General features: G+C 39.9%; 1 protein-coding gene across 1 annotated transcript in view; it reads left to right on the top strand.

The window, feature by feature from the left end:
- The window catches only part of SORCS3 (sortilin related VPS10 domain containing receptor 3), a 271,115-nt gene that overhangs the window by 227,887 nt on the left and 15,874 nt on the right, over positions 1 to 27,354 (top strand). The window contains 6 exon segments of the mRNA XM_042818330.1: positions 9,304 to 9,421; positions 10,890 to 11,023; positions 15,190 to 15,303; positions 16,763 to 16,934; positions 23,572 to 23,758; positions 26,644 to 26,777. Of these exon segments, the coding sequence (XP_042674264.1) occupies positions 9,304 to 9,421; positions 10,890 to 11,023; positions 15,190 to 15,303; positions 16,763 to 16,934; positions 23,572 to 23,758; positions 26,644 to 26,777 (859 nt within the window).

Raw genomic sequence — 27,354 nt, 5'->3', positions numbered from 1 at the left:
TGTTCTATTCTCCTGCCGGCAGCTGGGGTGAGCTGTACGAACCACCCACACTAACCCTGGGATGCACGGTCAGGGATGCAGTGATGTACACAAACTTTTTTCTCAGATTCTTTCACCTTTCAGTTAGGGCAAGCCATAAAATATTCCAAAATATCCCAGCAGCTTCAGGCAGATTGAGAAACTATGGCCTCAACACCTTTCTGCTCAGCCTGACCCTGATCCCACACGGGGCAGAGGGTGGTGTGGCTCACAGCTTCTCTGGCAGCTGGGGCAGACTCAGCACTGCCTTGGCTGCTGGATTCACTCTTAACAGATTTTTCATTGTCTGCAGCAAGTGATTGAAAGCAGCTTTCCAGAGCAGCAGTGCTATACTTTGAGATTTTACATCACTCAGGTGGTGCTACAGCCTCTGTTACCAAGGAGAGCCTGTCCTCTTATGTTCATTGTACATGATTTCCCTGTTTAATGATCCTTTTGATTCAAACCCATGAAACTTCTCCCTCTGTAGCCGATCAACCACCTCACACTATTGCTTTACTATGTACAGCTCTCATCTTACTTTCAAACTAAAAGAGGGTAGGTCTAGATTGGATGTAAGGAAAATATTTTTTTACCATAAGGGCAGTGAGGTGCTGGCGCAGTTTGTTCAGAGAGGTGGTGGATACCCCATCCCAGAGATACCCAAGGTCAGGCTTTGAGCACCTGATGGAGCTACAGGTGTCCCTGTTCAGTGCAGGGGAGTTGGACTGGATGGCCTTTAAATGTTCCCTCCAACTCAAACGATTCTCTGATCTCCTCTTCTGAGTCATTCTGTGTCAGGTTCTCTGATAGTCTATGCCAGGAAAAGCTTGTAACCCTGACCCACCACAAAAAATACCTGTTATATGTATTTGGGTCTTTGTGTTCTGAGCAATGTTTTCCACACGTATTGAACATCTCTGGTTGGAAATCCACTGTTTCATAGGATGGCTGATTGAAATGACTGAATGTGTTCTGTCATCCAGCCTCTGCTTGGACCACAGACTTGTTAGAAAATGCTCTGATCACTGATAGCTACCAGTATCTTTTCTAGAAGAGGAGGCAGCATCTTCAAGTTTCAAAGCTGTCAGAAACTGGTTTCATTTCATGGCTACTTCGAAGAAGAGAGATAACACCATTAAAAAAAAAAAGAAAAAAAACACAGCATTAAAAATTAACGTGCTTTCCTATCCCCCTTTCTAAGTGTCTTACACTCCCTTTCATGTTACTGGGATTTCTTTTGAAGCAATTGTCATGTAAAGTGTATTGGGCACACTGGCAGTAATTTTTTTAGAGACTGGATTTCAAAAGGTTTGGTTTATCATACTGTGAGCTCTTATTTTGATAGCACTTTGTATTAGAAAATAAAAATTTAAAAAGTTCCCTTCATCTCCTATTGCCTTGCACAGTATTTGTGCAGTTAATGGAGAAATCGAGCCCAAGCAGTAGGCTTGCTTCGTAATTATATGTTCTGCAGATTACTTGCTAATAATACTTGGCATTACTTGCTAACTATGTTGTACCATATCATTTGCAGTAGTTCTCCTCTTGTGCTTTAAAGGAAGTGCCCATCAGGGTGATGAATAATCCCAGAACTGTTTTCAAAAGCTGAGAGAAAAGGGTCTACCATGCGGGATTTTTATGGGAGGATTTTGTTTTTCTCTGTATTTGTAGAAACTCTACCTTTGTACCATCCCCTCTCTCCTGACCTGGAATCTGGCAATGTTTCAGCTTTCCATGAGCAGCTTGATATGGATTGCTAGTCAGTGAATCTGGCCAACGTTTAGAATTTCTCCTCTGCAGAAAATCTCTGTGTCATGGCAATCACTTTCACTTGGACATGGAAATAAACCATTTCCTTCAAATTTTGTCTGTGTGAGCAATTCTGTGAAAATTTTGATTTGACCTTTTCCTTTGGGAAATAGAATACAGACCAAGATTTTCTGAGCAAATTTATTTCCAAATTTGTCATCATGGGAGCATCTGTCTGCTTTTAATACGTTCTTAGAAGTTTCAGAGCCAATGCATTTTCCCACTCTGATGAGGAGCGGTAGAATAGGGCCTTATATCTGAAATGTTCTATAGAAGTTTCACTGATTTGCAGCAGCTGAAAACCAGATCGAAATAGTCAGTATATTTTATTTAGAAGAAAACTAATCTTCATTTTCTAGAATGTTTGCCATTTTTCTTATTCTTTTTCCCATTCCCAGGCAGAAGTGTAGCAGCCCTGAATCAACACCCAGTTGCCCTCAGGCTGCTGTTCCTAGTTAACAGGTCAGCCAAAAGCAACTGAATTGAAAGCTCCAAAGTGGCTCTTAAAGACTGTATTTATTGTTTATGAAAAAAATTAGAAAGTGTTTTTTGCTGGCAATTGCATGCCTTTCCAGTGCCATGTTTCATCTTTTATATTTCCTTCATTTCCAGTCTCTTGGTCCCTGCATTATCTTGCCAGTCATGAGACAGTATAACTCTGGCTTCTCTTCCACTCTCCCTAATTGCTGATCTGTGTCTCTCTCAATTAGATTCTACTTCCTTGTCTCAGTCCCTTTCCATCCAATTTCCATGTAACTAGTGACCTCCTTTTATGCTAATTCCATCCAAACCTTAATAAAATACAATCAGGAGGTTACACAGCCCATTTGGTTTTCTCTAAAGTCATGATTTATGTTTAATTCATGGGAAAATGGCTCATCTCTTACTCCCCATTCATAAAACCTAACCCCAGCATAATTTGCAATTGTTCTGTGGCTGCTTGTGTGTTTTGAGCCCTAACAGCACAGCTTGCACACAAGAGCTAGTCTTGCTTTCCTACTACTTTCTTAGAAAGATGCTTCAGATCCAGATTTCATAATGGGCTCTTGTCTGTGTGCAAAATTGTCAATATTATCTTTTACTGTCTTAAAAACTATGAATGTCAACTAGTGATTGAGATGTGTTTATCTACTGAGTCCTTCTGTATGCGCATGCACTGAGCCAGTAGGCTCACTCTTATCCCAGGTAGTGTAGTATGAGTGTAGCCTGGCTAATGGGAAAAGAAATGAAAGCTAAATCTAGGCAGTACAGAAGTGAGAGGACCTTTTACAGAGACACAGTCACCACTCAGCTAGAGCTAATATATTTGTCTGGATCTTGTTTTCTTTTCTGCTAATCAACCCTCATGGTTGGTCAATGTTCCCTACACCACAGCTGACAACTGACCAAGTCTCCCTTCTTGCTCTTCTTGTCAAACCATGTTGTTGATGCTTGCTGGAAAGTAAGGGTGGTCTTCTGTGCTTGGCTAGCTCTTAAAAATCCAGCAACAGCAGTGCGTGCTTGAGCTTGCTGGGCTCAGCTGTGGTGGATTCACCACTCAGTGCTCCTGCAGTTCTGATTGCTCAGACATTGGTCTTGCCCATGTTTGAGAGAGCTTCATCCTTTCCAGGGAACTGGAAAAATCACAATTCTTTTCCAGGAGGTGGTTCTTCCAGTTTGGGCTTAATAGCATTTCTTGGATTCTCCCATTCCAGTATTGCTCCTGTAATTACCCACTAGAGGCACAGATGTGACTAAAAAGGCATTTTAACTGGAACCAGAGGACAGCCATGCTTTATTCTCTCCCTTTTGTGATCCACAATGAAAGCACAATTTCTGATTAGCTGAAACATTTACCGTTCTGGGAGATTTTACGGTTTTCTTTTGCTTGCTAGGATGTTTCCTTTCCAAGCATTTTTTCTTCTGCAGTATTAGTTATTAAAAAAGAAGCAACAAGCTTGGTTTCAGGTTTTCCTAAATTATTTGTGTTGATATTGCAATCAGCTTTTCCTTCACTGTTACTAATTAAAGTGTATATTTGGTTTGCTCTCTATCTAGTCTTCTGTTGATTCTTCTGTATCTTTGTGTAGTTCATCTACAAATGTGCTATCTACTGAAAGTGTTTTATTTTTAGATATTCAAAATGCTTAAAACATAAGCAATCTATTCTGTGGGGGCTAATCTTGTTAAAACTTGACTTCAGAGGCTGCCAAGATACTTTGTGAGAAGCAAAATGAGATACCTTTTGATCCCTCTCACATTGCTGATATCCAGTGAAAGAAAAATGCTCCAGAAAGTAGTATACGTTTGATGTTTTGTGTAGTGAAGATGACCTTAGCAATTGCTTCCTTGCTTTGTATCTTCAGTCATCTCACAGATGGACAAAACTAAGAACAGAAGGCATTACCAGGGAATCTTGACTGTTATCTTTCATTACATGTAAAGAAGCTAGAGCTGACTATTGAAAAATTCTACCTCTATATCTAGACCAGCCAAATACAGACAACTTTAATGCATGCCTCATGTAATGTCTTGACAATTTACTATGGAACTGGTAGAAGACAACTTGATTTCGCCATGAAAAGGCATTTCTGTTTCTGTGCTTGGACAGCTCATCTGACACTGCCAGAAGGAATAGATCCAGATGGATACAGATGACAGTTTTTCTGAGATCGATGCAGAAACTATTAAATGAGAAGATTTATTTCTCGTATCTAGACAGGGACAGGGATTGAGTCTGTGGTCTTGAGGTGGATGAGTTGTTATTTTGTGACCCTCAGATTATCCAAGGTTTCCCATTGACCTGTCAGGTATGAGCAATATTCAATGACGTAAAAAGCACGGCTATCAACAATGCAGGGGATAATAAGGAAAAAGCATTACAGTTCATCAATAGAATACTGTATAAATATAAAACCCTCTTGAATAGTTTCTGTACAAGGTTATCCAGTCACTATATTCCACATTTGTAAGTTATTGTGTGTTTAAAAAATTAATGAAAGATATAATTATAACAGCATTACCAATGACCTTTTCCAAAATGACTCCATCATGAATCTGTAAGCATTGTTTTTCAGGTTCTTAGTAATTTTGCTGCAAATTAATGACATCGAGCTCTGGCAATAAAAGCCTTGCCTTGTTTCTCAAAAGAAGAGATTGGGAAGAATTTTCTGGTCTCCTAGCAATGGCTTCACTGTGAGTGGTGCATAGATCGAGTTGAGAAGATGCCTGTCCTTAGAGGAGGACAGGCTGAGGTTTTTATGTGGAGTTTTAACTGCTTAAAACAGAATAAAATCACCCTGACTAATGTCAGTAAACTGCCATTCTATGGCTTAGTTTGGAGAAACTTTTTTAAATTGAGCTTACTCAGAAAACTGTCTAAATACCATCTGGATTCTTGTATTTGCTGCTTCTCAAGAGCTTTCAGGTCAGACTACAAATATTGGAAAAAATCAAACCATTATCTTTGCAGTGTAAGACCTTGAAAACCCAGCTCCTTTCTTTTGTCTTCTGCTTTTGCAATGAGCATTCAGGAGCTCCCAGTCAGACCATGGTAGGCAAGGTTATTGAGGCAAAATTCATAGTACATCATGTCTGCTCTTCCTCTCTGTCATCTTGATAGTTTGGTTATATTTAGGGTGGGAAAAAAAAAAAACAACCAACCCCTAATTTAGTAAACAAAGTAAATGAGAAACTAAGATACATAAGGGATTGGATAAGATAAATGAAATTGTATCTTCGGAGCAATGTGATGATTTACCACTTGGGGGGGGGGTGGAGAGACAGGGGGAGGAATAAATTCCCACCGACCCTTTTTCAGTTTCTCTCTTTGAGTGATTGAGACTTCGCACAGAATCACACAGAATCACACAGAATCACCCGGGTTGGAAGGGACCTCAAGGATCATGTAGTTCCAACCCCCCTGCCTAGCAGGGCCACCAAACATAAACATTTAGATCAGGTTGCCCAGGACCCCATCCAACCTGCCCTTGAACACATCCAAGGACGGGGCATCCACAACCTCCCTGGGCAGCCCGTTCCAGGGCCTAACCGCTCTCCTTGTAAAGAACTTCCCCCTAACATCCAACCTAAATCTTCCCTCCCTCAACTTGGATCCATTTCCTCTAGTCCTGCTATTGTCAGCCCTTTTGAAGAGTTTACTCCCCTCGTGGGTGTAGGTTCCCTTCAGGTATTGATAGGCTGCAATGAGGTCACCCCGCAGCCTTCTCTTCTCCAGGCTGAACAAGCCCAACTCCCTCAGCCTGTCCTCATAGGGGAGGAGACTTGTTTTATTTCTAAAAGTGAGAGGTTTAAAAATGAGAAAAAACACACCATACTGCTGAGGTAAAGAGTGTGTAAGATTTTTCTGTCCTGTGGCTACCTCCTGTATGCTGTCTCCTGTCCTGCCTTTACAGCTCTTCCAAAATCAGCTGGCTGGATAAAGAAATCCAAATGTTCTTACCAAAACACTTAATGCTGAGCACTTTTGACATGTTAACACCAGCAGTTTAAGATGTTTGAACCCTCTGCTATCTACCCAGCCTTCTTGGATGGGCTTGGTGACCCTGAAACAGAGATTGTGGAGGGGATCAGGTGGATGCACCTTGAATCACTTTGGTAAAGTATCCAGTGATATAGTTCACAAAACTGATAAAAGTAGACTTCAGCTGTAACATGCAGTCAGAATTTGTTCCCTTTGATGGTTTGTTTATCTTAGTTCTAATGCCAAAAAAAAAGATGAAAGTTTTCCTCACTTCCCAGAAAAAGGTGTTAGGGAGTTCAGTGGAGCTCCACAGATAACTCAGATCTCCTTTCCATTTGTCAAATTTGCTTACTTTCATGGAAGTTTCAAACTTTCATACTTTCAATCTTGAAACGCAGTGTAACCTTTGTCATTGGCTCACCTCCCCAACTGAAAAGTACCGTAGGCATCTGGGTTGTTTGACCAGTGAGCTGTGTTTACACAGTGCAGCTGCTTGCTAGGTGCTCTGCATATGTGCAGTTTTTCACTCTAAAGGCTGCACTGCAGAGATGGATCAGGCTTAAGAAGCTTTTTATTAGCAGGAGAGAAAAAGTTGCTACTTCAGGAATCAAGTGACCCATAACCATCTCTGCAACACAGAGAAAAACATCCCTCTCTGTTCACACTCCTCTAATTACATTTAGAGTAGTATTGTTTCCATCTAAATTATAGCAATTATATACAAAGATCTTCTTTGAAATCATTTAATTAAAGAGTAGCTAATGCTCTGCGCTTTTGGAATGCTAATATATAGCCTTCCACTTAGGAATCCTTGTTTTTTTTTTTTTCATTAATCATTGTTATCATGCAGGAATTTCAGTGACAGAGGGTTTTTAGCTTGCTCTAACAGATTTAAAAAGCAAGGGTTCTGGTGATTCTAGTCGCTTGATTTTTGTAGCACAAAGAAGCATTTTACTTTCTTTCTTGAACAGTTAGTTAAGGTTCACTCCTAGGAACAACATTTTCCTTCTGATGCTGTGAAGCTTTGGCTTTCTCTAACTCTGTTATCTTTTGGGTTCAGGCAAGTGTTTGTATGTTCTCCCTTCCCCTTGCTCTGTCTTCTGTGTTACACACACATAGGTCAAATCCTGAACTGATATAAATCTGCTGGGCTAAAAGATTTGAGTTTGCTGAGTTTCTGCTTTGCAGGAATGACATTTCAGTCATGCGTCAAACCAGATTCATGGGAGAGCTGCCTAGCTGTGCAGTAATACCATGACCAGATGAGCACCCTGTAAGTGGATGGAGTGAAAGCAACTGTGGCACAAGAGCTGGTGGGATTTAACCAGTGACAAGACAGAGTCATGATCTGGCCTGAAGTTAGTTGTCTGGGTAGTGAGGTGAGAGCAAAGCCAGCAACACAAAGTGATTACAGTGAAAATTCTGGGAAACTGGAGTAACAGAAGGGTCACAGCAGGATCTGGATTGCGGATCTGAAAACTCAAGACAAATTTTCTCTTTTGCTTCACTTTCATAGGGAATTTTGTATATCGTCTGTATCTCTCAATCTTTCTTTTCTAGTCTGGAATAATTAAAATAATAAAAACTTTAATTCTTGTAAGTGGCTTGGTTGAAAACGTAGATTAGTGGAAGATATAAGAAATAACATATAGGAATATGTGTAATGAAAAAAATGCTTTTTCTCTGCCTTCTGAATTTTGCTGCAAGAGTGATATGATGCCATTGCTGAATGACTGTCAGAAAAGTTTCAGTTTCAATATACGCAGAGTCTTTTAATCCAGAACTCATATTTTGGATAAGTAATGACAGTGAGTTTTTAGGTTCTTTTATGTATTCATTGAACATGACCAAGACATTTTGTTCTAATGATATATCAACATAATTATGGGTTTTTTTTTGTTCTTTTTTTAATGTGCTCCCCCAGCCAATGAATATGTGTACTGTTGTATTATGACTTTTAAAGTCTGGTCACCTGTATTCCTGCCCTGATCTCCTCCTATTACACACTTCTCTGTAAATCCAGCTGCAGTGGCTTGAAGAACTGCTTCTTACTGAGAAAACCATGGCTGACCAAGCGAATAGGAAAATTCCCTTAGTCTTTGGGATGATGGTTGATTAGTGATGTGTTCCACCAGTGCTCGTCATTGCTTTGGTCCTTCTTTTCTAGGAACTTAAGATACTAGATATAGTTTCCCGTGCAGATGACGAAGGATTGTTTAGGTGGGAAGGGATTTAGAGAGATGTGTTTGATAACTGTCTCTACTGCCAACATGCAAGCAAGGTCCAAGCTTGGGCTCCGATGCTAATTAATTTTATATGATCACTTTCAAGATTCTATTTGTAACTGGTCTGTGTTTTGGTTACAAATTAAAGTGAGTCCTTTCCCCTTTGTTTCTGAGCACTGACTTCAGCTCCAACAGCTTTACTCAGCATGAGCCTTGAGGTCTCCTGGAGTTGTGTGGGGAAGATGTTATTTTCATCCTGAAAATCAATTTATTACTTTGTTGAACTATTGACTGTGATCAGTGACTGCTGATGATGCATGACCTACTCAAAAGAATTAAGAAGAAGCTCAGATGATAACCTTACAGTGGTGACACTTTATAATCCCACCCTACTAGCTGTAGGAGTGCTTTTTAAAAACAAGCGTAGCTTTTACAAGTTAGAAGGGAGGCTGTCATCTTTACAGGTTTCTTGCCTATAGTCCATGTCCCAAATGTTATATCAGGTGTTTTTTTTTTACAAAAACCTGAAGTAGTAAGTTTATGCAACCAGGCAGCTGAGCAGTGAAGAGACTGATTACATGAAGAAAAGGATTGATTTTGAGGCAGACAAAATAGATATATTCATCAGAGTAGCTCCCTCCCTTTTTTTAGATGTGTAACTTTCTAGTGTGGCTCTTTACTATTCTGAGCAGTACCTAGATTTTTGCATTAGACTCAGAGCTTGTTGTGCTTAGTGGAAGAATATCCCTGCCTGATTCTGGTTCTTTTTTTTTCCCTTTCTCATAGAATTTTTGGGCACTTCAGTCTCCGTTCTGAATGGCAGCTGGTCAAGGTGGATTACAAGCCTATCTTCAGCCGGAAGTGTAACAAAGATGACTACCAAACCTGGCATTTGCACAATCAGGTACTCTGACTTTATAGGGAGGAGATGGGGGGGGGGGCGGCGCCTTTTCTGATACCCTGTGTTTCCATTTAGGAATATATACATTCTTTTCAGCAGAGCATGTTTTTTACATACATCAAGTCACAATTCTAACCTGTTGATGCTTTATTTCCCCTGAAATATACGCATAAATAAACATGGGGTCAGACTTCTCCAGGCAAGTTTGGGAAGTTGTTAACTTTTCCTTGTATTAAAATATTCCATTTTACCAGGTGGATCTTTCTGCCCTTGGTGTTCGTGGCAATGTAAAACCTCACCTTGTGATTGAAACGTAGAAGACATTGAACTCTTTGTAGCTTTATCAGTGACTCAGAAAAATAATTTTCTTTCACTTTGCCTCTATTTTCCATACTCAAACATGAAAATAAAAACATTTATTCATCTTTCAGATCCTGCAGGTGTCTGTAAAACTCCAGGGAGTCCTTGAATAAAAGCCACTAGAGAAAACCAAATTATTTTATTTAAAGATACATACTTTTCTTTTCATACATTCTGTCTTATTTTCATACTGGATATACTTGGACCCTGAAGCCGCTAGGGCTGAAGGAGCTAGAAGGAGCTCAGTACCCTCTGAAGATTCATTATGGGTTATGGGCCACCAGTATGATGTCCCACTCCCTGCAGGGGAACTAAAGTGGAGCCAGAACTATTGGCACTGTGATTTTCCTGTATGAAACCCATGAATTAGAAATGAACATTAATAAGGCCAGGCAGCCATCTTGGGAATCGCTATTATTGGGAAAGAAATATTTCAATTAGATACTGTCTTTTTAAACTTACTTTTATGTAGATAAATTATTTCTGCCTCAGAGAAAATTCTGCTTGTAACAACGTGCCAAAATGTCAAACATTTCTTTTAGATAAGGTATACACAGTAATGCTCTTGAAAAACTTTGTGTGCACAAAACCAAGTGTAACATGCCATCAAAATTACTTGAAGCCTGTAGTGAAGCCAGATCTACCAGAGAAAGAAGAGGGGAGCCAGGACTCCTGAGACTGACAACTTGATTTTGGGTTTCAGACTCAAGCAGTTCTTCCCATTATCAGTGTTATCTGACATGTAAAAGAAACCTAGCGGTTCATTCCCATTTCTTCTCAGGATAATTCATAGGACTAAAAGCTGTAGTGGGTGCCTTCTGAAATACCACATGAACCAGGTGATGGCTTGCATACTCAGGCATTATGGGTGCACTGTGGCTAGCATCCCGACTCAAGTGCTGAACACAGTGCTTGTGGGTACTCCCAAGGTGCTTTTTGAGTTTTCAGAGTCAAGAGTAATGAAAGGCAGCTAGACTCTTAAGCTCTCAACTCTCCCTGTGGTAAATGCATGCTTTTGTTGTCTTCTGTTTCCTTGTTAAAATGCGTGGTTTAGGGCCCAGGTGCTACTACAACTCTCTGTTTTTCTTTCTCCTCCTTATCCTTGCCAAAGGGGGAACCTTGTGTCATGGGAGAGAGGAAGATCTATAAAAAACGCAAGCCTGGATCTCAATGTTCCCTGGGTCGAGACTATTCCCAAACTGTGGTGTCTGAACCCTGTATCTGTGGTCAAGGGGACTTTGAATGGTGAGTGTGTAATTTTGGTAAATTTTGCAGAGCTTCTTCTTGTAGCATTGGCAGTGTTTGAACTACCACCTCAACAAAGAACCTGAGGGAGAAACGGGGTCTCATGCAGCTTTGTGAATTTGACTGCACCATGTAGCATATATGTGATTCTTATATCCACCATGTGAGAGATGCATCCCTATTGTTTGCAGGGGGTTTTTGTTAATCTCTGTGAGAAATCCAAGCCTGGAATTCAAAAGTAGAAAAATGCGAGTACTGATTGACATTCCTACATCCATCGTTTTTAAAAGAGTGACAGCCAGGACTATTCTCTTTGGTCCAAAGCATGTCCTTTATAGTAGGAAAAGGGAATTTTCTCTATACTCACTTCAAAGGTCATTGAATATCTTGGGAGCAAGCTAGCAAAACGTACACATTTTAGATTATTATTCCTTTGAATTCTGGGGAACCATTTTTGTGCATTTTTAGCAGTGTTTTGTTGATAAATCTCGGAACATGCCTCAGTGATGTGATTGTACAGCCCAACCTTATCAGATGTAGCCTCTTGTTTTGCATAAGTGCTAGTATTTCTAATTTAATGGGGCTTTTATTTCTGAACTGCTGTAAGGTCATTTTGAAAGCAGCTTAAAAATATAAACAGAGAAATAATGAACTGCTCTTTGATACTGCTTATATGCTTATGTGCTCAGGGACAGGAGTTAGAGAAATATGTAACAGTCCAGGATTTCTGTACAAGGATATCCTATGGGGAGCCCATGATAGGCAATACTTGAAGGATTTAGGACTGTCAGTAGCTGTGATGTCTGAGCCTACATGATCAGAACATCATTTAAATGAGGTTGAAAATAACCCTGAGAAAACTGATTTTCATTTTTATAGCTGTTTATCAGGATCAGTGTCTGATTTAGTACCAGTGTGATTCATGAAAACTTCACTTATCTTTGAATTCAGCCTGAGGGAATGTGAGGCACAAGGTCTGCACACTTATTTGGACCTAGGCTAGCTGAGACTTCTTTCTTTTTAGATTGTGAACACACTGAAATACAGAAAAAAATGAATAAAAATATGGACAAGAGTGATTTATTGAATATTGGAGTAGTTTGTCTCTGTAAGGTGTTCAGGGAAATAGAGCAGAGATTTTCATCTTATCTGGATGGATGCTTAATTTGTTCCTGATGCCAAAATTACGTCTGAGACTCCTTAGCTTGACTCAGGAGATCTTTCCCTTTGTTCTCATCCTGAGAACTTACAGGATGAACAAAGTATCTTGCCCTGCAGTATCTGCCCTTGGCATTGGCATATGCCTCTGAGCCGCACCAAGCACTAATCTCTGGAGAGGCTTATGAGTTTGCTCTTTGCTTTGTGCCTCACCAGCTTTATAATTTCACAGTGAAGCTTATATTTTCTAAGCTGAAGTGGAAAACTAAATTGGCCTTAAATGCTGTTCTGCCTCAAAAAGTGTTTGCATCAGAACGCACCTTTTTGTTTAATTGCTCCTTGCACGCGTTTAGTATCATTTTTGCTTAATTTTCCCACTAACATGAGAGAATATTGCTACTAACCTTGCCAATCCTGCATAAGAGATGCAGTTAGAGGACAGCAAGCTGCTTTTTGTTTCAGACTCTGCACTGCCAACTAACATCTGTAATTGTATATTTGTCTCCTTTGCTAATGGAGAATCAGAAGGACTAGCTTCACATTAAGGGTAGGATTTGATGCTAGTTCTTAAGGGCTGACTGGAAGAAGGTATGGGGCAATTGTAATGAAAAAAAAACCAAACAAACTAAAAGTGCTAACAGTGTTGTTAATGGGGTGTTAAGCTCAATTTTTCTTAAAGATGATTTTCAAAGAGGAGAGGCATATACTCATCTTCTCTGACTGTTGACTTCTAAAGGATGAGGTAGTCTTTTAGTGACAAGATACACATTATTCTAGGATATGATTCATCAGCCTTTTGGGTGTTCACATGAGAATGGCAGGTACTGAGGAGCACCTCTTCTCTTTGCTGACTAGAAGAAGGCTCTATACGGGGGATCTGATAGAAATATGCCTCTACTGTACATATCTACAGTTGGAGGCACTGCTCCTACTCTTTCATTTGGTGCTTTTGAAAAGGAAGATATCTACTAAGCCTGTCTGACTGGGTTTGCAATCATCAGTTGTTCTTGGAAACACCAACTGGTCTCTTACTTGTGAACTGAGTACATCCCATGGAGAGCCAGAGAAAGGAGAGGGGCTGACAGCCTGTGTTGTGTGAGTACAGTCACCAGCAGGTCCTAAAAGACTGACTCCAGTCTTCTCCAGTAAGTAATTTTGGAGGCTTGTTCTATTTACAGAGCATCCCACGCTATGAGGTTTGATCACACCTGTCTTTGAGAGCTGTGCGGAAGGAACAAATGTCTGTAGGAGCCCTACAGCACAAGCTGTGACAACTGTTCTCCTTCTCATTTGGTCATAGAGCCTTTGCCCCTGTCTGCCTCATCTAGCAGTGATATCAGTTTTCTGCTGTTAGATATGAGGCTAATCTGAATTTCAGGGGCATAAAACTGTAATCCAGGGTCGCAATTCAACAAATACTCACAAGTCAAGGTCAAGGGTGATTTCTTCCAACCCTCACCGTCATTTTTAAAAATAAAAGCTTTGCCATTTTTGACAGAGAATGGCAGAATGAACTCAGAAGTGTTATTAAAATGCTTACTGATCTTTCTTTTCTCTCCTCCTGCTTCTTTATTTACTCTGTCAAGATAGCTTTCCTGAAAACGACAGCACAGCAGCTGGACTTGATTATTTCTTTAACTTATGCAAACCCTGGGGCTCATGAGAAGGAAGGTGGGCAGCACACAAGGTTTTAATATACATTTACCAGAAGTTAATGAACAAGCGCAGAACCTTAAGGGCATACCACAATGTTGTCTTTAATTTTATTAAATATTTATGCAGTTCTTTTCTTCTTTGGGGCAAAGTACAGCTCCTCCTGAATATTTTTAATTACCAAGTCACTGCCAGGCATTTTTGACTGCGCAGGTCAGACCCACTGAGAATGATTAAATTGAATGTTGAGGGAAAGAGCATTAGGGAATCTCTGAACCTTTTAAAGTAGCTTGCAGAATTTTTGCCCTCCAAAAAAGAAAGTAGCATCTGGGGTCACTGGAGACATAACACAATTTTGTCTCGCCAAAGCTCCTCCTGGAGACATTCTGCTGGCAATTCAGGCCCTGAACAGGGGAAAGGATAAAGCCAAGAGTGTCCTAAAGTGCTTGGAGTGTTTTCAAGGCAGTGACTTCTGCAGTATCTGTGTTTCCACATAGGCTTAATTTATTGGCATTTGTTAACCTGCTTTAGGCAAAAATCTAAATTCCATTTTTATTTACCCCTTGAATCCGGCCTGCCAATAAAGGATATGCATACAAACTCAATTGAGAGCCTATTAAAGCTTGTGGAAAGCTTTGGATTAATCCCATTGCTTCATCGTTGTATTGGCATGCAAAGGAAGCTGTAAAAATAGTCTTAAATGCAATTAGGCGTAGTTCTACTTTTCGGTGATCTAAAGAAGCATCAGTACTCTGGATTACTTCCTCACTTAAAACAATACTGTTTAATCCTTCGATATTGTATTGTCTGTGCTGTTTAAGTTTAGAGTTGGAAAAACATAAGCTATTTTTTTAATAGGCCAGCCTTAGCTTGGTCAAAGAGCCATTAACATACATGTTTATAGACATACCTAAGCTAGTTGTTCAAGAAGTGTTCCTACTGTTTCATATTCCAAAGCACTTCGTTGTGAAGAAGTATCATCATTGCAGAGTTAGTCTGAATTATTCTAAAAGCAAAGACTGTAAAAAGCATGTGCACCAAAAGAACCCAACAAATATGATTGATTATTAATTAATGGGAGAAAAATTAACAATATCATTTTTCTTATGAATCCTTGTCCTTGTTTTGATGCCAACAGAAACAGAAGTTCACTGGTGTTCTGCAATGTTGGTAGTTCTGGTGTTGTCAGGTTTCACAAACTAATCAGGCGCTTTGTCTCGGAATGATCCTAATCCGCAATGCTGTGCCATCCAGAGCTGCCAACACACACACTGGAGAGCAGAAGCACTGCTTAAAGGTGAGCTAAATCCAGTGAATAGGAACAGAAATACACTCGTGACTTATTGTCTCCATAGTGACTACGGCTATGAGAGGTACAACAACAACCAGTGTATCCCAGCCTTCTGGTTCAGTCCATCCTCCCTATCCAAGGACTGCAGCATTGGTCAAAGCTATCTGAACAGCACTGGGTAAGTGAACATTGACAGCTCTCTGGTTTTGGTAGACAAGAGAACCTGGTCTGACCTTTTCCTCCACATCTTGCTTGGCTGTTGTCCAATCTTACTCGTGTGGTAATGTTTGCAGCTGCATCTATATGGAACATTGCCTCATTCTTCAGAGACAGGGAGAAGCACATTAACATAAGTGACATGTAGATATTGTATTGCTATCAAGTGATATGTAATCTCTGGAGCCTAGAATTGAAGCTCCTCTGCTTCAAAATTAAAACACAAATCCAGAAGGTGCATCTGAGAGAAAGTTGAAAATTTAAAAGAGCAGGTTCATGGTATTTCGCCCTATATTTCATTAAACCTCTTTCTTTTTTTAAAGCTCTTATTTATTATAGCTTTTGGTAAGGGTAAAATGAACAGTTTTCACCTTGTGATTTTTTTTCCCCCTGCTATTTTCACGTTGTATACACAGTGCAGTGAAATTTCAGACAAAACACATGTGCTGGGTTCTCTTGGTTATACCCAGAACATACAGCAAATGTTGGTCTATTATGGTAGTATCATTTGCAAATGTTATTCTGTTGTGTGGGTGATAATCTAAATGTTGTTGCACTTGATGCAAAACTGTGATGTTCCTCCTCAGGCACTGCAGGCCCTAAAGAGTTTACAGGACTGCTTCTAAATCATGGGTTCTGCATGCCTATCTATTATGGACAGAGTGATTTAAGGTTGATATTTGGGAGTGGCTGAAGAAAATGTGGCTGCTGTGAGTCTGGAGTCATTTTGCTTCAGAAACAACATTCCCCTTATCCCCTTTCATCTCAAAGGTTGCTATAAATATGGGATGTAATGAAGGCACTGGCCAGTGTGATTGCTTGTGGCCTTCTGGACAGAGGACAAGAATAAAATTGCTGGAATCTGGACCTTCTCAGCCAACCCTATCTTTTAGTATGAAATTACCAGAAAGGGTTAATCTCTGTCAACAGCACTGGGAATAGTTAAGCATCTTGCAAATTTGCTAATATCTTCCAAGCAGATTCAAGAGAAAAACCTTTTCCATGAATAATTTTAACATTGAACTGGACAAAGCCATTATCAGATCCTTCCAAGTTCTTACTAGCAGAATGGAGGCAGACACAATGTAATAAAAAGCTGGGATGCAGGGTGCAATCCTGCAGGCATAGCAAATTGGGGAAATTCTCAGTCTTTTAAAAACACAGAGTAATGGACCTCTATAATAAGTGTCTGTTCTCTGTGGTGCTGCTGAGAACCTCTGGAGAAGGCTGGATTGTGATTTGTTTTGTTTTCTCTGGCTTAATAAGGTGTTAGATTTGTGATTCTTCCTTTCAGTCAGGGAGTCATACAGGCAGTTAGCCTTTGAGGAAATGCATACATTATTACGGGCAAATAACAAAAAAGAAACCTTTCCACCTTGGGCCATTGCCTGGCCCAATTTCCTTTCATTTCTGCTCCCCAGATACCGAAGAATTGTGTCCAACAACTGCACAGATGGCTTGCGGGAGAAGTATAAGGCCAAGATGGAGAAGTGCCCTGGAAAAGCACCTCGAGGACTGCACATCGTCACCAGCGATGGAAAGTTGGTCACCGAGCAGGGGCACAATGCCACCTTCATCATCCTTATGGAAGAGGTGTGTTTCCAAACTCAGCAAGTCATTCACAGCATGGCAGGACTGATACTCTTTTCCCTTCATCTGTCAGACAACTAAGAGGAAAAGGCAAGGTTACAGAATTCTGAATGTTACTGAGACCTGGGGGAATTTATGAGAGCATTGTACATGAAACACAGATGCAAATAATATTGTGTCAATTCATATATGTATTTGCCTGGTTATCTTGCTTACCAGTGAAGGACGCTGTTGAAGAATGACAGATCTGGTGATACGGTGAAAATCTTATTTTCCCAGTAGCTTCTTGCTGCTTCCAGTGAGCTGCAGTTTTGGGAGTTGTTGAGTCAGAGATAGAGTCTTTATGCTTACCATTTCCCAGTTTCTGGGTTGCTAACCTTTAGTTCCATCTTAGGTGAAGCATTGTTAGGAAAGGTTAAGAATGCTGGGAAGTGTTCAGGCTCAGGGAAAGCAGCGAGGGATGTTTAAACATTGTTGCTTTGCAGTAGGAATGGAGCCTCCTCAATCCACCTCCAAGTTCCCCAATGTGTATTTGTTTTATTTTTAATCTGATAGGATTCCTCCTTTAGGAATAGTAGCACAAACAGTAGCACAAATATACAGTGTCATGCTGGTGATTGAAGCATCAAAACATTGAGGTATTTCCCGTGGTTTGAATCGAATATCCCTTTGCTTGGTGAACACATACATTGCAACCTTTGCCACTGTAGTCTTGTGGCTCGGTAGACAGTTAGGTAGCTAGGGCATTTTGTATGCCTTCGGACTGTTTTTCTCAAAATATTTTTGCCTTTTCTGGTCTGTGATTTGATGTGTAGGGGCTTATGTGATTGCTCTGTTTGCAGTTACTGTACTTCTGTGCAGGGAGGAGGGTAGACTACATTGGCCACATAAACCTTCAAGAATATAAGGTACTCTAAGTCTGGACATGGAGAAGTATTTTTTCATGTGATTTCTTATTATTTTTTAAACAATAAACTTCTACTAATTTAAAGACTTGTCCAGTAACTAGGTGTTTCATTGGAACCACACTAATCTGACAGGACTTCTTTACATACTTCCTCAGAGATTCATGCTAGCTCTGGTTTTATACAAAGGGATTTCTTGACTACATGGCTGATTCCTTTATACTCTGCAGACTTGACATGGTAAGGCGATTTGTATAGACACTAGTGAGTGGGAGTTCAGAAAAGAACAGACATAATCTAAAAATTAGGAATCTAGTAGTAATTTATTAAGGAAATCAAGCGGAACTGCTGTGTACAAAGAATGATAAACAGATGGGGAATAAGGCAGCAGTCAAAGTAGCTGAAAAGTGGAGCCTTTACAAGCTTCAGAGAACAGAGAGGCTGCTGAATAAATATGTGAGGGTGTTGACTCTGTCCTTTGTTGAAAAACATTTTGTTGGAACACTTTTTGTCCTAAGGAAAGGGTATTTGCAAGAACACGTTTTTGTGGGTGAACAGCTTACTCCACAGAGCGCTGTATGTTGAGTTTGTTACTTAAAATAAAAGGTCATTTTAAAAGGGGAAAATATAAAACAGCCTGAGATTTTGGGGAAAAGTATTTCAGTCTATCAGTATGAACCTGAGACTGAAAGAAAAGTCAGCAAAACAAATGAGTTGTCATCAAAATATTCCTCAACAATTGAAAGAAATCATTTTTGGAGAAATCTTTATTATTGCATCCCTTACTGTTGTAGAGATTAATTCACTTTCTCTGCACAGTCTGCTGGGGGTTTTGTTGCAACTGAGTCTTTCTCTGTGACCTCTGTTCAGCCCTTCTACTCCTCCAGACTAATCCTGACCAGCAACTTTGTGTTTAGCCATCAGTTCTTTTCTACCTCCTAGAAAGACATACACCCACAGTGTACTGTTGTGTGACTGACTTTGATGTTGTCCAATGATAAAATAATGTTTTATTGTAGTTACTGGAAAACAGTATTTCTCGGGATTTGCACATTCAGTCTTAGTTCACAGTGGTAATTCAGGATATGTGTGTGGCAATGACAAAGAAATGCACTGACAGATGATCTTGCTTTGTTTTTAGAGGTATGGGGCTGTGCTGTGAGGCCTCTGCATATATATGCAGGGAAACATGAGGAAATAAGAGCCTTTTCTGCTTTTTGTTTGAGTTTGAGCACAAAGAGTTAAGACTGCCAGTATGCTGTTAAAGGACTTGTATTCTTGACCAGGTCTGTGAATTTCTTTTTTTTAACTTGATCTTTCCTGTATATCCTCAGCTCCTCTCTGAAAGCCTGCCCCTCAGGCTTAAGTAATTGTTTAGGTGGCAGCTCCAGATAGTGAAGTGTTTGGTTCCACTGTCTTCTGTTTATGCCATCACACAGCTTCCCTCTTTCAGTAATTACAAGGTGATGGCAAAGCTTGATAACAGGTTTGTAAATGCAAGTGAGCTGAGAAGGCAAGCAGTGACTATTCAAAGTACAAGTCTGAGCAAGTATTAGAGCTCTGAACATCTATTAGTAGATTACTGAACCACGCTTATAGAAAGAGGTAGTCGCAGATGTGCCATATTTTTACACAGTTTGAGAGCTTCATTAGAGGAACAACTTTAGATTCAGCAGAAACAAGATTGTGTGCTTCTGAATGCAATGGGAAGAAAAATTTCCTCCCAAGCCTCTTCTGTGTCTGCTTTGCTTTGTTTCTGATCTCAGTACTCTGCCTGCTCTTCCCCGATCTTTGCCTTTATGTGGGTTATTTGAGGTTTCATGACCAAAATATATTATTTATGTATACAGATAAGAAAACTTTTCCAGGGTCATGTTGGGGTGATGACTTTGGAAGGCCATTATGTGGCAATACTCTTCTCCGCCTGTTCTACTACCATTTGCATGCCCATTGATGCCTGCATACAGAGCTCCAGTCTTTGTGACAGCCCTTAGCTCAGAGCTTTTGGTAGCTTATGGGGCTTAAAGCAATAAAAGTGCCTCTTGATTATACATAGAAAGCAATTAATTTTATCCATTTGAAACGTCTCCAACAGCTTCTATTTTAATTTAAATTTATTCATTCCAGAATGTCTGACATTGTATGTGGGGCTAACACTTCTTTTATTATGGATACGGAGGTATGGAAAAGAGAAAGAAAAAATTTGTGTGATGGGCTAGCTTTTCATTGAAGACCAAACTCTCATAATCAGGTGGTACTTAGCCACAAGAAGTCACTTCCTCTTTCTCTGCTTCAAACCTTCTCTTTTCAAATAGAATCAAATTGGAGAAGCAAGGAGAAAATAGAATTGCATGGCAAAAGAGGAGAGCTCCTGATAGGTACAGGAGTGACAGCCCGAGGTCACCAGTGATGAATCCAGCCCAGATCTGATTTTTATCTTCTGTTCAGCGTCTTTCATATGAGATGAGCTTGTGGTCTTAGTACATTCCCTCGAGAAGTAGTTTTGAAGGGCTTAACAAGCTGTGTGAGCCTTTCTATCAAATAACTGCGTATCCCAAGTGAGTAATTTTGTCCCTGTTAGAGATTTCTGTTGAATGACTTAAAAAGAAACCTCTCTATTGAAACAACGTTATTGGCTACTCAGTATTATAGATATAGGTTTTGCTGTTATTTCTACTCTATTTCTGTTTTTTCTTTTTGTTTTCCACTATAATTTTAATGTCCTAATAGGAAAGAGTTGAAAATTTTTGGTTCCTAATAAAGTCAATAGCAATATTCCCCTGGCCTGTATGAAATGGGAGTGGAGGTGCAAGAAAGAAGAGATATCTAGCACCTGTAATCAAATGCCCATATTTGAAAACCCACATAATAAGCTATACTTTATGGGTATGTGCTTGAAGACTCCAGATGTACTCTCAAGGCAAAATCATCCCATTTAAAATACCATTTCTCCACCCTGATTTGTTAATGCAGACAAGACAAAATTTGTGGGGCATGCTCTGGTCTCAAAGACCTAATGCAATGTAGTCTGGTCTATAGTCTGTGCTGCCAGTGTTTCCATCCAGAGGATAAGATCAGGTGTACTTTTGAAACTGGAATCAGTAGCAAAACACTACATCCTGCTTCTGTCAGGGCTGACATTATTATTTGTATAGAAAAAATCATTAATGGCAGAGGGATTCACGGTCAGAATCCAGGCTGAAAACTGTGTGTTCTTCTACACACAGGTAAGCCTGAAAAGTACTGCTTAGTAGAAATCTGGTGCTGTCAGATCTAAAACTCTCCTGTCAGTGTCTTCACTTCATCTAGTCTGTACATTTTTTGTAGGAAGCCTACTCAGGAAGATAGTGATAGGACAAAGGGGAATGGTTTTAAGCTTAAGGAGGGAAGGTTTAGGTTGGGTGTCAGAGGGAAGTTCTTTACTCAGAGTGTGGTGAGGTGCTGAAACAGGCTGCCCAGAGAGGCTGTGGATGCTCCATCCCTGGAAGCATTCAAGCCCAGGTTGGATGGGGCCCTGGGCAGCCTGGTCTAGCACCAGATCACAGAATCACAGAATGGTTAGGGTTGGAAGGGACTTCAAGGATCAATGAATCTCCAACCCTCCTGCCACATGCAGGGCCACCAACCTCCCCATTTAATACTAGACCAGGCTGTCCAGGGCCCCATCCAATCTGGCTTTGAACACCTCCTGGGACGGGGCATCCACAACCTCTCTGGGCAGCTTGTTCCAGTACCTCACCACTCACTCTGTAAAGAATTTCCCCCTGACATAGAACCTAAATCTTCCCTCCCTCAACTTAAAACCATTTCCCCTTGTCCTGCAGTTATCAACCCTTTCAAAGAGTTGATTCCCCTCCCCTCTGTAGGCTCCCTTTAGGTACTGAAATGCTGCAATGAGGTCACCCCGCAGCCTTCTTTTCTCCAGGCTGAACAAGCCCAGCTCCCTCAGCCTGTCTTCATAAGGGAGGTGCTCCAGTCCCCTGATCATCTTCGTGGCCCAGATTTGGAAGGTTGATGGCCCTGTGTGTGACAGGAGAGTTAGAACTTAATGATCCTTGGGGTCCTTTCCAACCTAACCATTCTGTGATTCTATGAAGCTGTGCTTTCTTTTGCGCAACAACTGGCCCAGAGACTTTTGTGAATTCTGACTTTTCCAGCAAATGGAGGACTGTGCAAGGTCTGACCTGCCTGTGAAGGGCTTGGAAGTACATCAGAACTGGCTGTGAGTTGAGTTATATGGTTACTTCCCTGCTTAGATCAGTATGGACTGGAGCTGACATTAGCTTTGATGTTAACCCTGTTTGCTTACAGCAAATCGGACTTATGAGATGGCTATGAAATACTGCCACATTTCCTTTAAAAACAACAGTAAAAATAACAAAAAAAGCCTGACATAAATTTAGAAGCAGAGATTTTTAATTTGTTGTTTTTTGTTACTCTGGAACTGATGTGTGAGAAATCATCAGTACAGCTGGGATCATCTTTAAGAGGTAGTGGTATCTTTTTCACCCAGGGTAAATACAGTGGAGCCCTTTTCCTGATAAATTATTTGAGCTAATACAGCTTTATATATGTACAGAAAGCTGCACAGGTACTATCAGGGTGTAATTTTATTTCACTTCAGTGAAATTGCTGTGCTGGGCTTTAGATCTGTTTAAATGAGACTTGTTTTGTGTTACTTTTAGTCAGCTGAGAACAAATACGTAGTAGGAATCCAAGAAGCTGAAATAGCAGACACTTCTATAGTTCAACTGCGGTGGTTTAAAACGTAATTTAAACTAAAGCAGTGCAGCTGATGCTTTTAGACAATACCTGCAATGCTGGAATCTCTTGTCTGCTGTTCTCTCCTTCATTTAATAACTATCACTGACAGTAATCTTAGTAGGGATTTTCTCATCTTCTCTTGCATTTTTCTGTGTATCACCGGGCCCAATCTGTGTTGACTGGCATTAGACAAAAGCTATCAGTCATCTCTGTGGGACTCAACTTTTATAAATTCTGCTGTCCAGAAGTTACATGTCTAGCTGAAATTAGTTATCTAGACTTTTTATCATAGGGGTACAGAGATGGATATTTGCAGAAGATAAATCGTGTCACCTGTCTCAGTTATCTTAGAATAGAATGTATTGGTCTGTTTCCTTTCTTTTTCTCTTTTCCATTGACTATGCAGGAAGCCTGAAAACTAGGTTAGGCTAGATCCAAGTATGTCAGTATCATCAGTTATTAACCTGTCTCCAGAATGTTCCCAAGGCTTCTGTTTATGCCTGGGAATTGCATCTAACAATTAGCATCTAGCCTCCCATCATTGTAGTGCCTCCAGTCTTGCTGCTTCTGATGAAAGTGCTTGTTGGATGTCACCCATTCAGCAAAGGGCTGTGCAAAGTCCTGCCCTTTGCAGTGACACATAATCCCCAACCATGCATTGTACCAGAATAATCAAATATGATCCCATTGATATATACATCTTTGACATTCTACTTTCTCAAAATCTCTAAATCCAAGATGACAGAGTAACAGCTGCAAATGTTCAGCTACTCTTAGCATTAATAATAAGTAGCTAGCTGGCACTGATTTGAATCTGGCCCCTTTTGGATCTGGCAGAATGAAGCTTGACTTTTTTAGTAAAGTCATGAGTTTGTGTCCACACTGATGAAATGGAGCTGAGCAGTGGGATAGAATGTAATATTAATCACTCTTATGAGCCCAGTTCCCTAATCCAACCTTCTTTGTTGCAGGGTGATCTCCAGAGGACAAATATTCAACTTGATTTTGGGGATGGCATCGCGGTATCCTATGCAAATTTCAGCCCTGTTGAGGATGGCATCCGGCATGTATATAAGAGTGCTGGAATCTTCCAGGTGACAGCATATGCAGAAAACAGCTTGGGCTCTGACACTGCTGTCCTCTTTTTGCATGTGGTCTGTAAGTACTTCCTCCTGCTAGATTCCTTGGGCAAAATCCTAACCTCATTGAAAATCCCTGCAGCTTCAGTGGGGCCTAGGAGTGCATGCAACCTCATTTATATACATGCTACTTTGCAAGTAGCATGTATAAAAGTGTATTTACAGTCTGCATGTGCAGAGAAAAGCTTGAGAAGGATTTTGAAAAGGTCAGAGGTAAAACAGCATATGAAACAAAATCCAGATATGTGATTTTAATGTGCTTCTGATACCAAGAGATTTAGATTAATCTGCAGCATTTTTACTCAGTATTTATATGTTTTCAGCACATATTAAATAAGACAAAAATCATTGTGATGAGTGTATTTCCTAGGATATGGATGTACTGAGAACTGCTGTGATACTCGTGCTTCATGCATTTGATGTGTGCTTCTGACTTTCCATTGCTGTTACATAGATGAGTCTAATTTCTCTCCACCTGACACACAAGCAGAATTGTAGAGCCCTTGACTGACCTTATCAAAGCCTCAGAAGGGAGGAAGGAACCCAGGATGAGACCAGGAAGGTCTCGGTTCTTTGTCCTGCTGTAAGACTACTATTTCTCTTGGATAGGCAACTGAATCTGTGTTCAGATGTACCTCTTTGGTTGTGGTCTTAATGGTGCTTCCAGACATGTCCATCTTTTCCCAGAGCCAGTCAGAAAGTATTCTATTCTGCTTGTCTTGTGCTTGAGCTTTCCCACTGGAAACAAGTCCGACAATTCCAAAATGTGAGAACTATTTTCTTCTTTTAAATCTCAGGCTCCTTGCTTGAAAGAATAAATGTTCCTGGAAGCTTTTATTATGCTCATAATTCCCTCAAAGTCAATCATGGCTGCATTTTACAACCTGTTATTAGAGCATTAACTGTTTTTTCCTTCACCTTGGACCATTAGCTGACAAAAGTGATGGTTACCTGGTAATAACAACGAACTTTGTAAAGATTATCTGATTTTTCTCCCAGGAACTGCTGTTCCATGCTGAGGATTTTAGAACAGAATGCAGAAGAGGGGCAATTGCTAGGCTTATTTGTGTCCTCTTCTCCCTCAGCTTCTCAGATCTCTCTTCTTTGACTTCTGTAGCCTTCTAAGATGGCCAGCTTATTATCATTATCTCTAGGGAAGTATTTTCCAGACATTTACATTCACACTAACTGTGAGAATTAAATTTAAAAAAAAATAGTACTAGACTTTTAATATATTTTAATGTACTAGTCAGTAGTGGAGATTTGCCCTTGAAGCTCAACTGTACAGGCAGAATGGCAGCTATATAAATCACCTTTGGTGTAATGTCTGTCTGGTGCTGGAACTTTGTGCTTGAAAAAAAAAAGGAGAGAGATAAAGGAGCTCCTGGGCTTCAAGCAACAGTAGTTTTCTCTCCTTTAGCCTTAATGGAGAGCAGTCATCTTTTCAACTTTTTGGAATCTACTTTCAAACTGTTCATCCCCTCTTTTAAAGGAAGGCAAGATTTTAGCATTTTTCTTCTTACTGCACTGTCAGAAGATATCTGGGGGAACCTGCTCTTCATGGGAATCCTATGTACTTCCTATGGGCAAATTTCAGAAATCTTGCTGGTAGAGCCCTTAGGAAAAGGGGAATTAAACTGAGAGCCAAAATCTAGAATATGTTTCTGTCCTTCAAGCTCTATATTCTGTTGGTAAAAGAACAGCTCTTGCTTTGCAGTATTCTTGTAATTCAAGTAGGTGAAGTAATTAATATCCCCATTTCATATTTGAAAAGCTGAGAGGTAACATAACTAGATAATCTCAGTTAAAATCAGCAATTTTGTGCTTCCTCGACTTAATATTTTATATTAGAAAAGAAAACTCCTTTCTTACTCATTCTTTCCTTTTCATAGTGATAGTCTATCAGTTTGTTGTATATTAAAAGGTACCATTCAAGAAGGGCTCAGTAACACACCAGTTACCAGCTGGAATTCAGTATAAGCAAAACTGGCATATTTGATAAGGAGGAAGAAATTGAGATAGAAGGAAAAGCTTTGAAAAAAACAAACCAAAAACCTGAATATTTTTTACTCTTCTTTGTTGGGGTTGGCAAGAGGAATTTTCTTCTTAATTCTGGACTTCTTGCACGGGACTTATTCTGGACATTTGGTCTTAATAGATATAATTTACATTGAACCCAAAAGATAACAGGGTTAGAGAAAGCCAATGCTTCACAGCATCTGATGGAAAATGTTGTTCCTGGGAGTGAACCTTAACTAACTGTTCAAGAAAGAAAGTAAATGGTAAAGTAAAGGTATTAAAATACCTTCTAAAGAGGAACTGTGAAGGCATATTTAATCAAGTCATATATAAATACCTCTTACGTAATCAGGTTTAAGCCAACTTGGTTAATGTGGTTTGCCCACTAATCTTAGCTTACTGGATAGATTTTAAACAAAACACTTTCTTTGTCTCTTGTGTCCTGTCATAGGATCATAGAATCTTTTGAGTTGGAAGGGATCTTTAAAGTTCATCTGGTCCAACTCCCCTGCAGTGAACATGAGCATCTACAACTCCATCAAGACTTCAACAGCAGCCTGCCCTATCCTGCGCAAAACAAGTTTATTGTTCTCCCTCAGGCTGCATTTAAAAAAATGTCTTCAGGCCTGATCCTGTCTGAACTTAGCACTGTCAGAAGTGCACATTTTTGGTTCATCAAGAATTGAGTGGGGAAAAAAAGGGTGATTTTGTTTATTAATTTAGTATCTTTTGCTTATTGACTTCAGAAATTCATTTGTATGTCTATAATAGAGTTTCACTGCTGACAGTGTTTTGATTCATTTAAGAGAAGAATCCTTGCTGTTTACAACTAAGTTGGGAAGATTTAACTCAGAATCTCTAATAATCAACTGTCTCTTCCCACAGGTCCAGTGGAGCACGTCCATCTGAGTGTTCCTTTTGTTGCTATCAGGAATAAAGATATCAACATTACTGCAGTAGTTTGGCCCAGTCAAGCAGGCACACTTACCTACTTCTGGTGGTTTGGTAACAGCACCAAGGTACGGTTGCCCTTTGATATGCATTTATTTGCTAAGCTTGTTGTACCAGGGCAGGGAATTCCCTTAACCCCAATGAAAACGTCATGTCATTGCTTATTTTATGTTATTTTCTTCTTTTTACTTTCTAAAAAAAGGTTGCTATTACTTTACACTTCAGCTCCGTGTATCTTTTTCCTCCTCTCTCACATTGTTCTTAGAATTAGTTACTTTTTTTTACATCTGGTTGTTATCTGCCCTACTGAGCTCTGAAGACCACTGTTATTACCAGAGTTCACTTGCAATGTAACTGAATTATATATCTCTATGTATGGGATAATACTGACTTTCAACACTTTTTAAAAACTGCCAGTGTTCAAATAAACATGGGTGTTTCCATTATGTACCAGTGTGCTGTATATAACACTACATTCCAACACAATACTTTAAAGCTGTTGGTGTTCAAACAGAATCACACAAATAACCAGTTGTATCCAGAATTTCAAGTTACAAGCTTGAGAAGCTCTGTTTGTGACTATTGTTCATATGCTGGATATATAGATAGATAGATAAATAGAGATGAGAATTCTTTGTAGGGATT

Source organism: Centrocercus urophasianus, unplaced genomic scaffold (genome assembly GCF_019232065.1).
Source record: "Centrocercus urophasianus isolate 14NV4802_14NV808 unplaced genomic scaffold, USGS_Curo_1.0 seq_17, whole genome shotgun sequence".
Taxonomy (NCBI): Eukaryota; Metazoa; Chordata; class Aves; order Galliformes; family Phasianidae; genus Centrocercus; species Centrocercus urophasianus.
The sequence above is the reverse complement of the archived record's forward strand: the minus strand, read 5'-3'. Positions and strand labels throughout refer to the sequence as shown.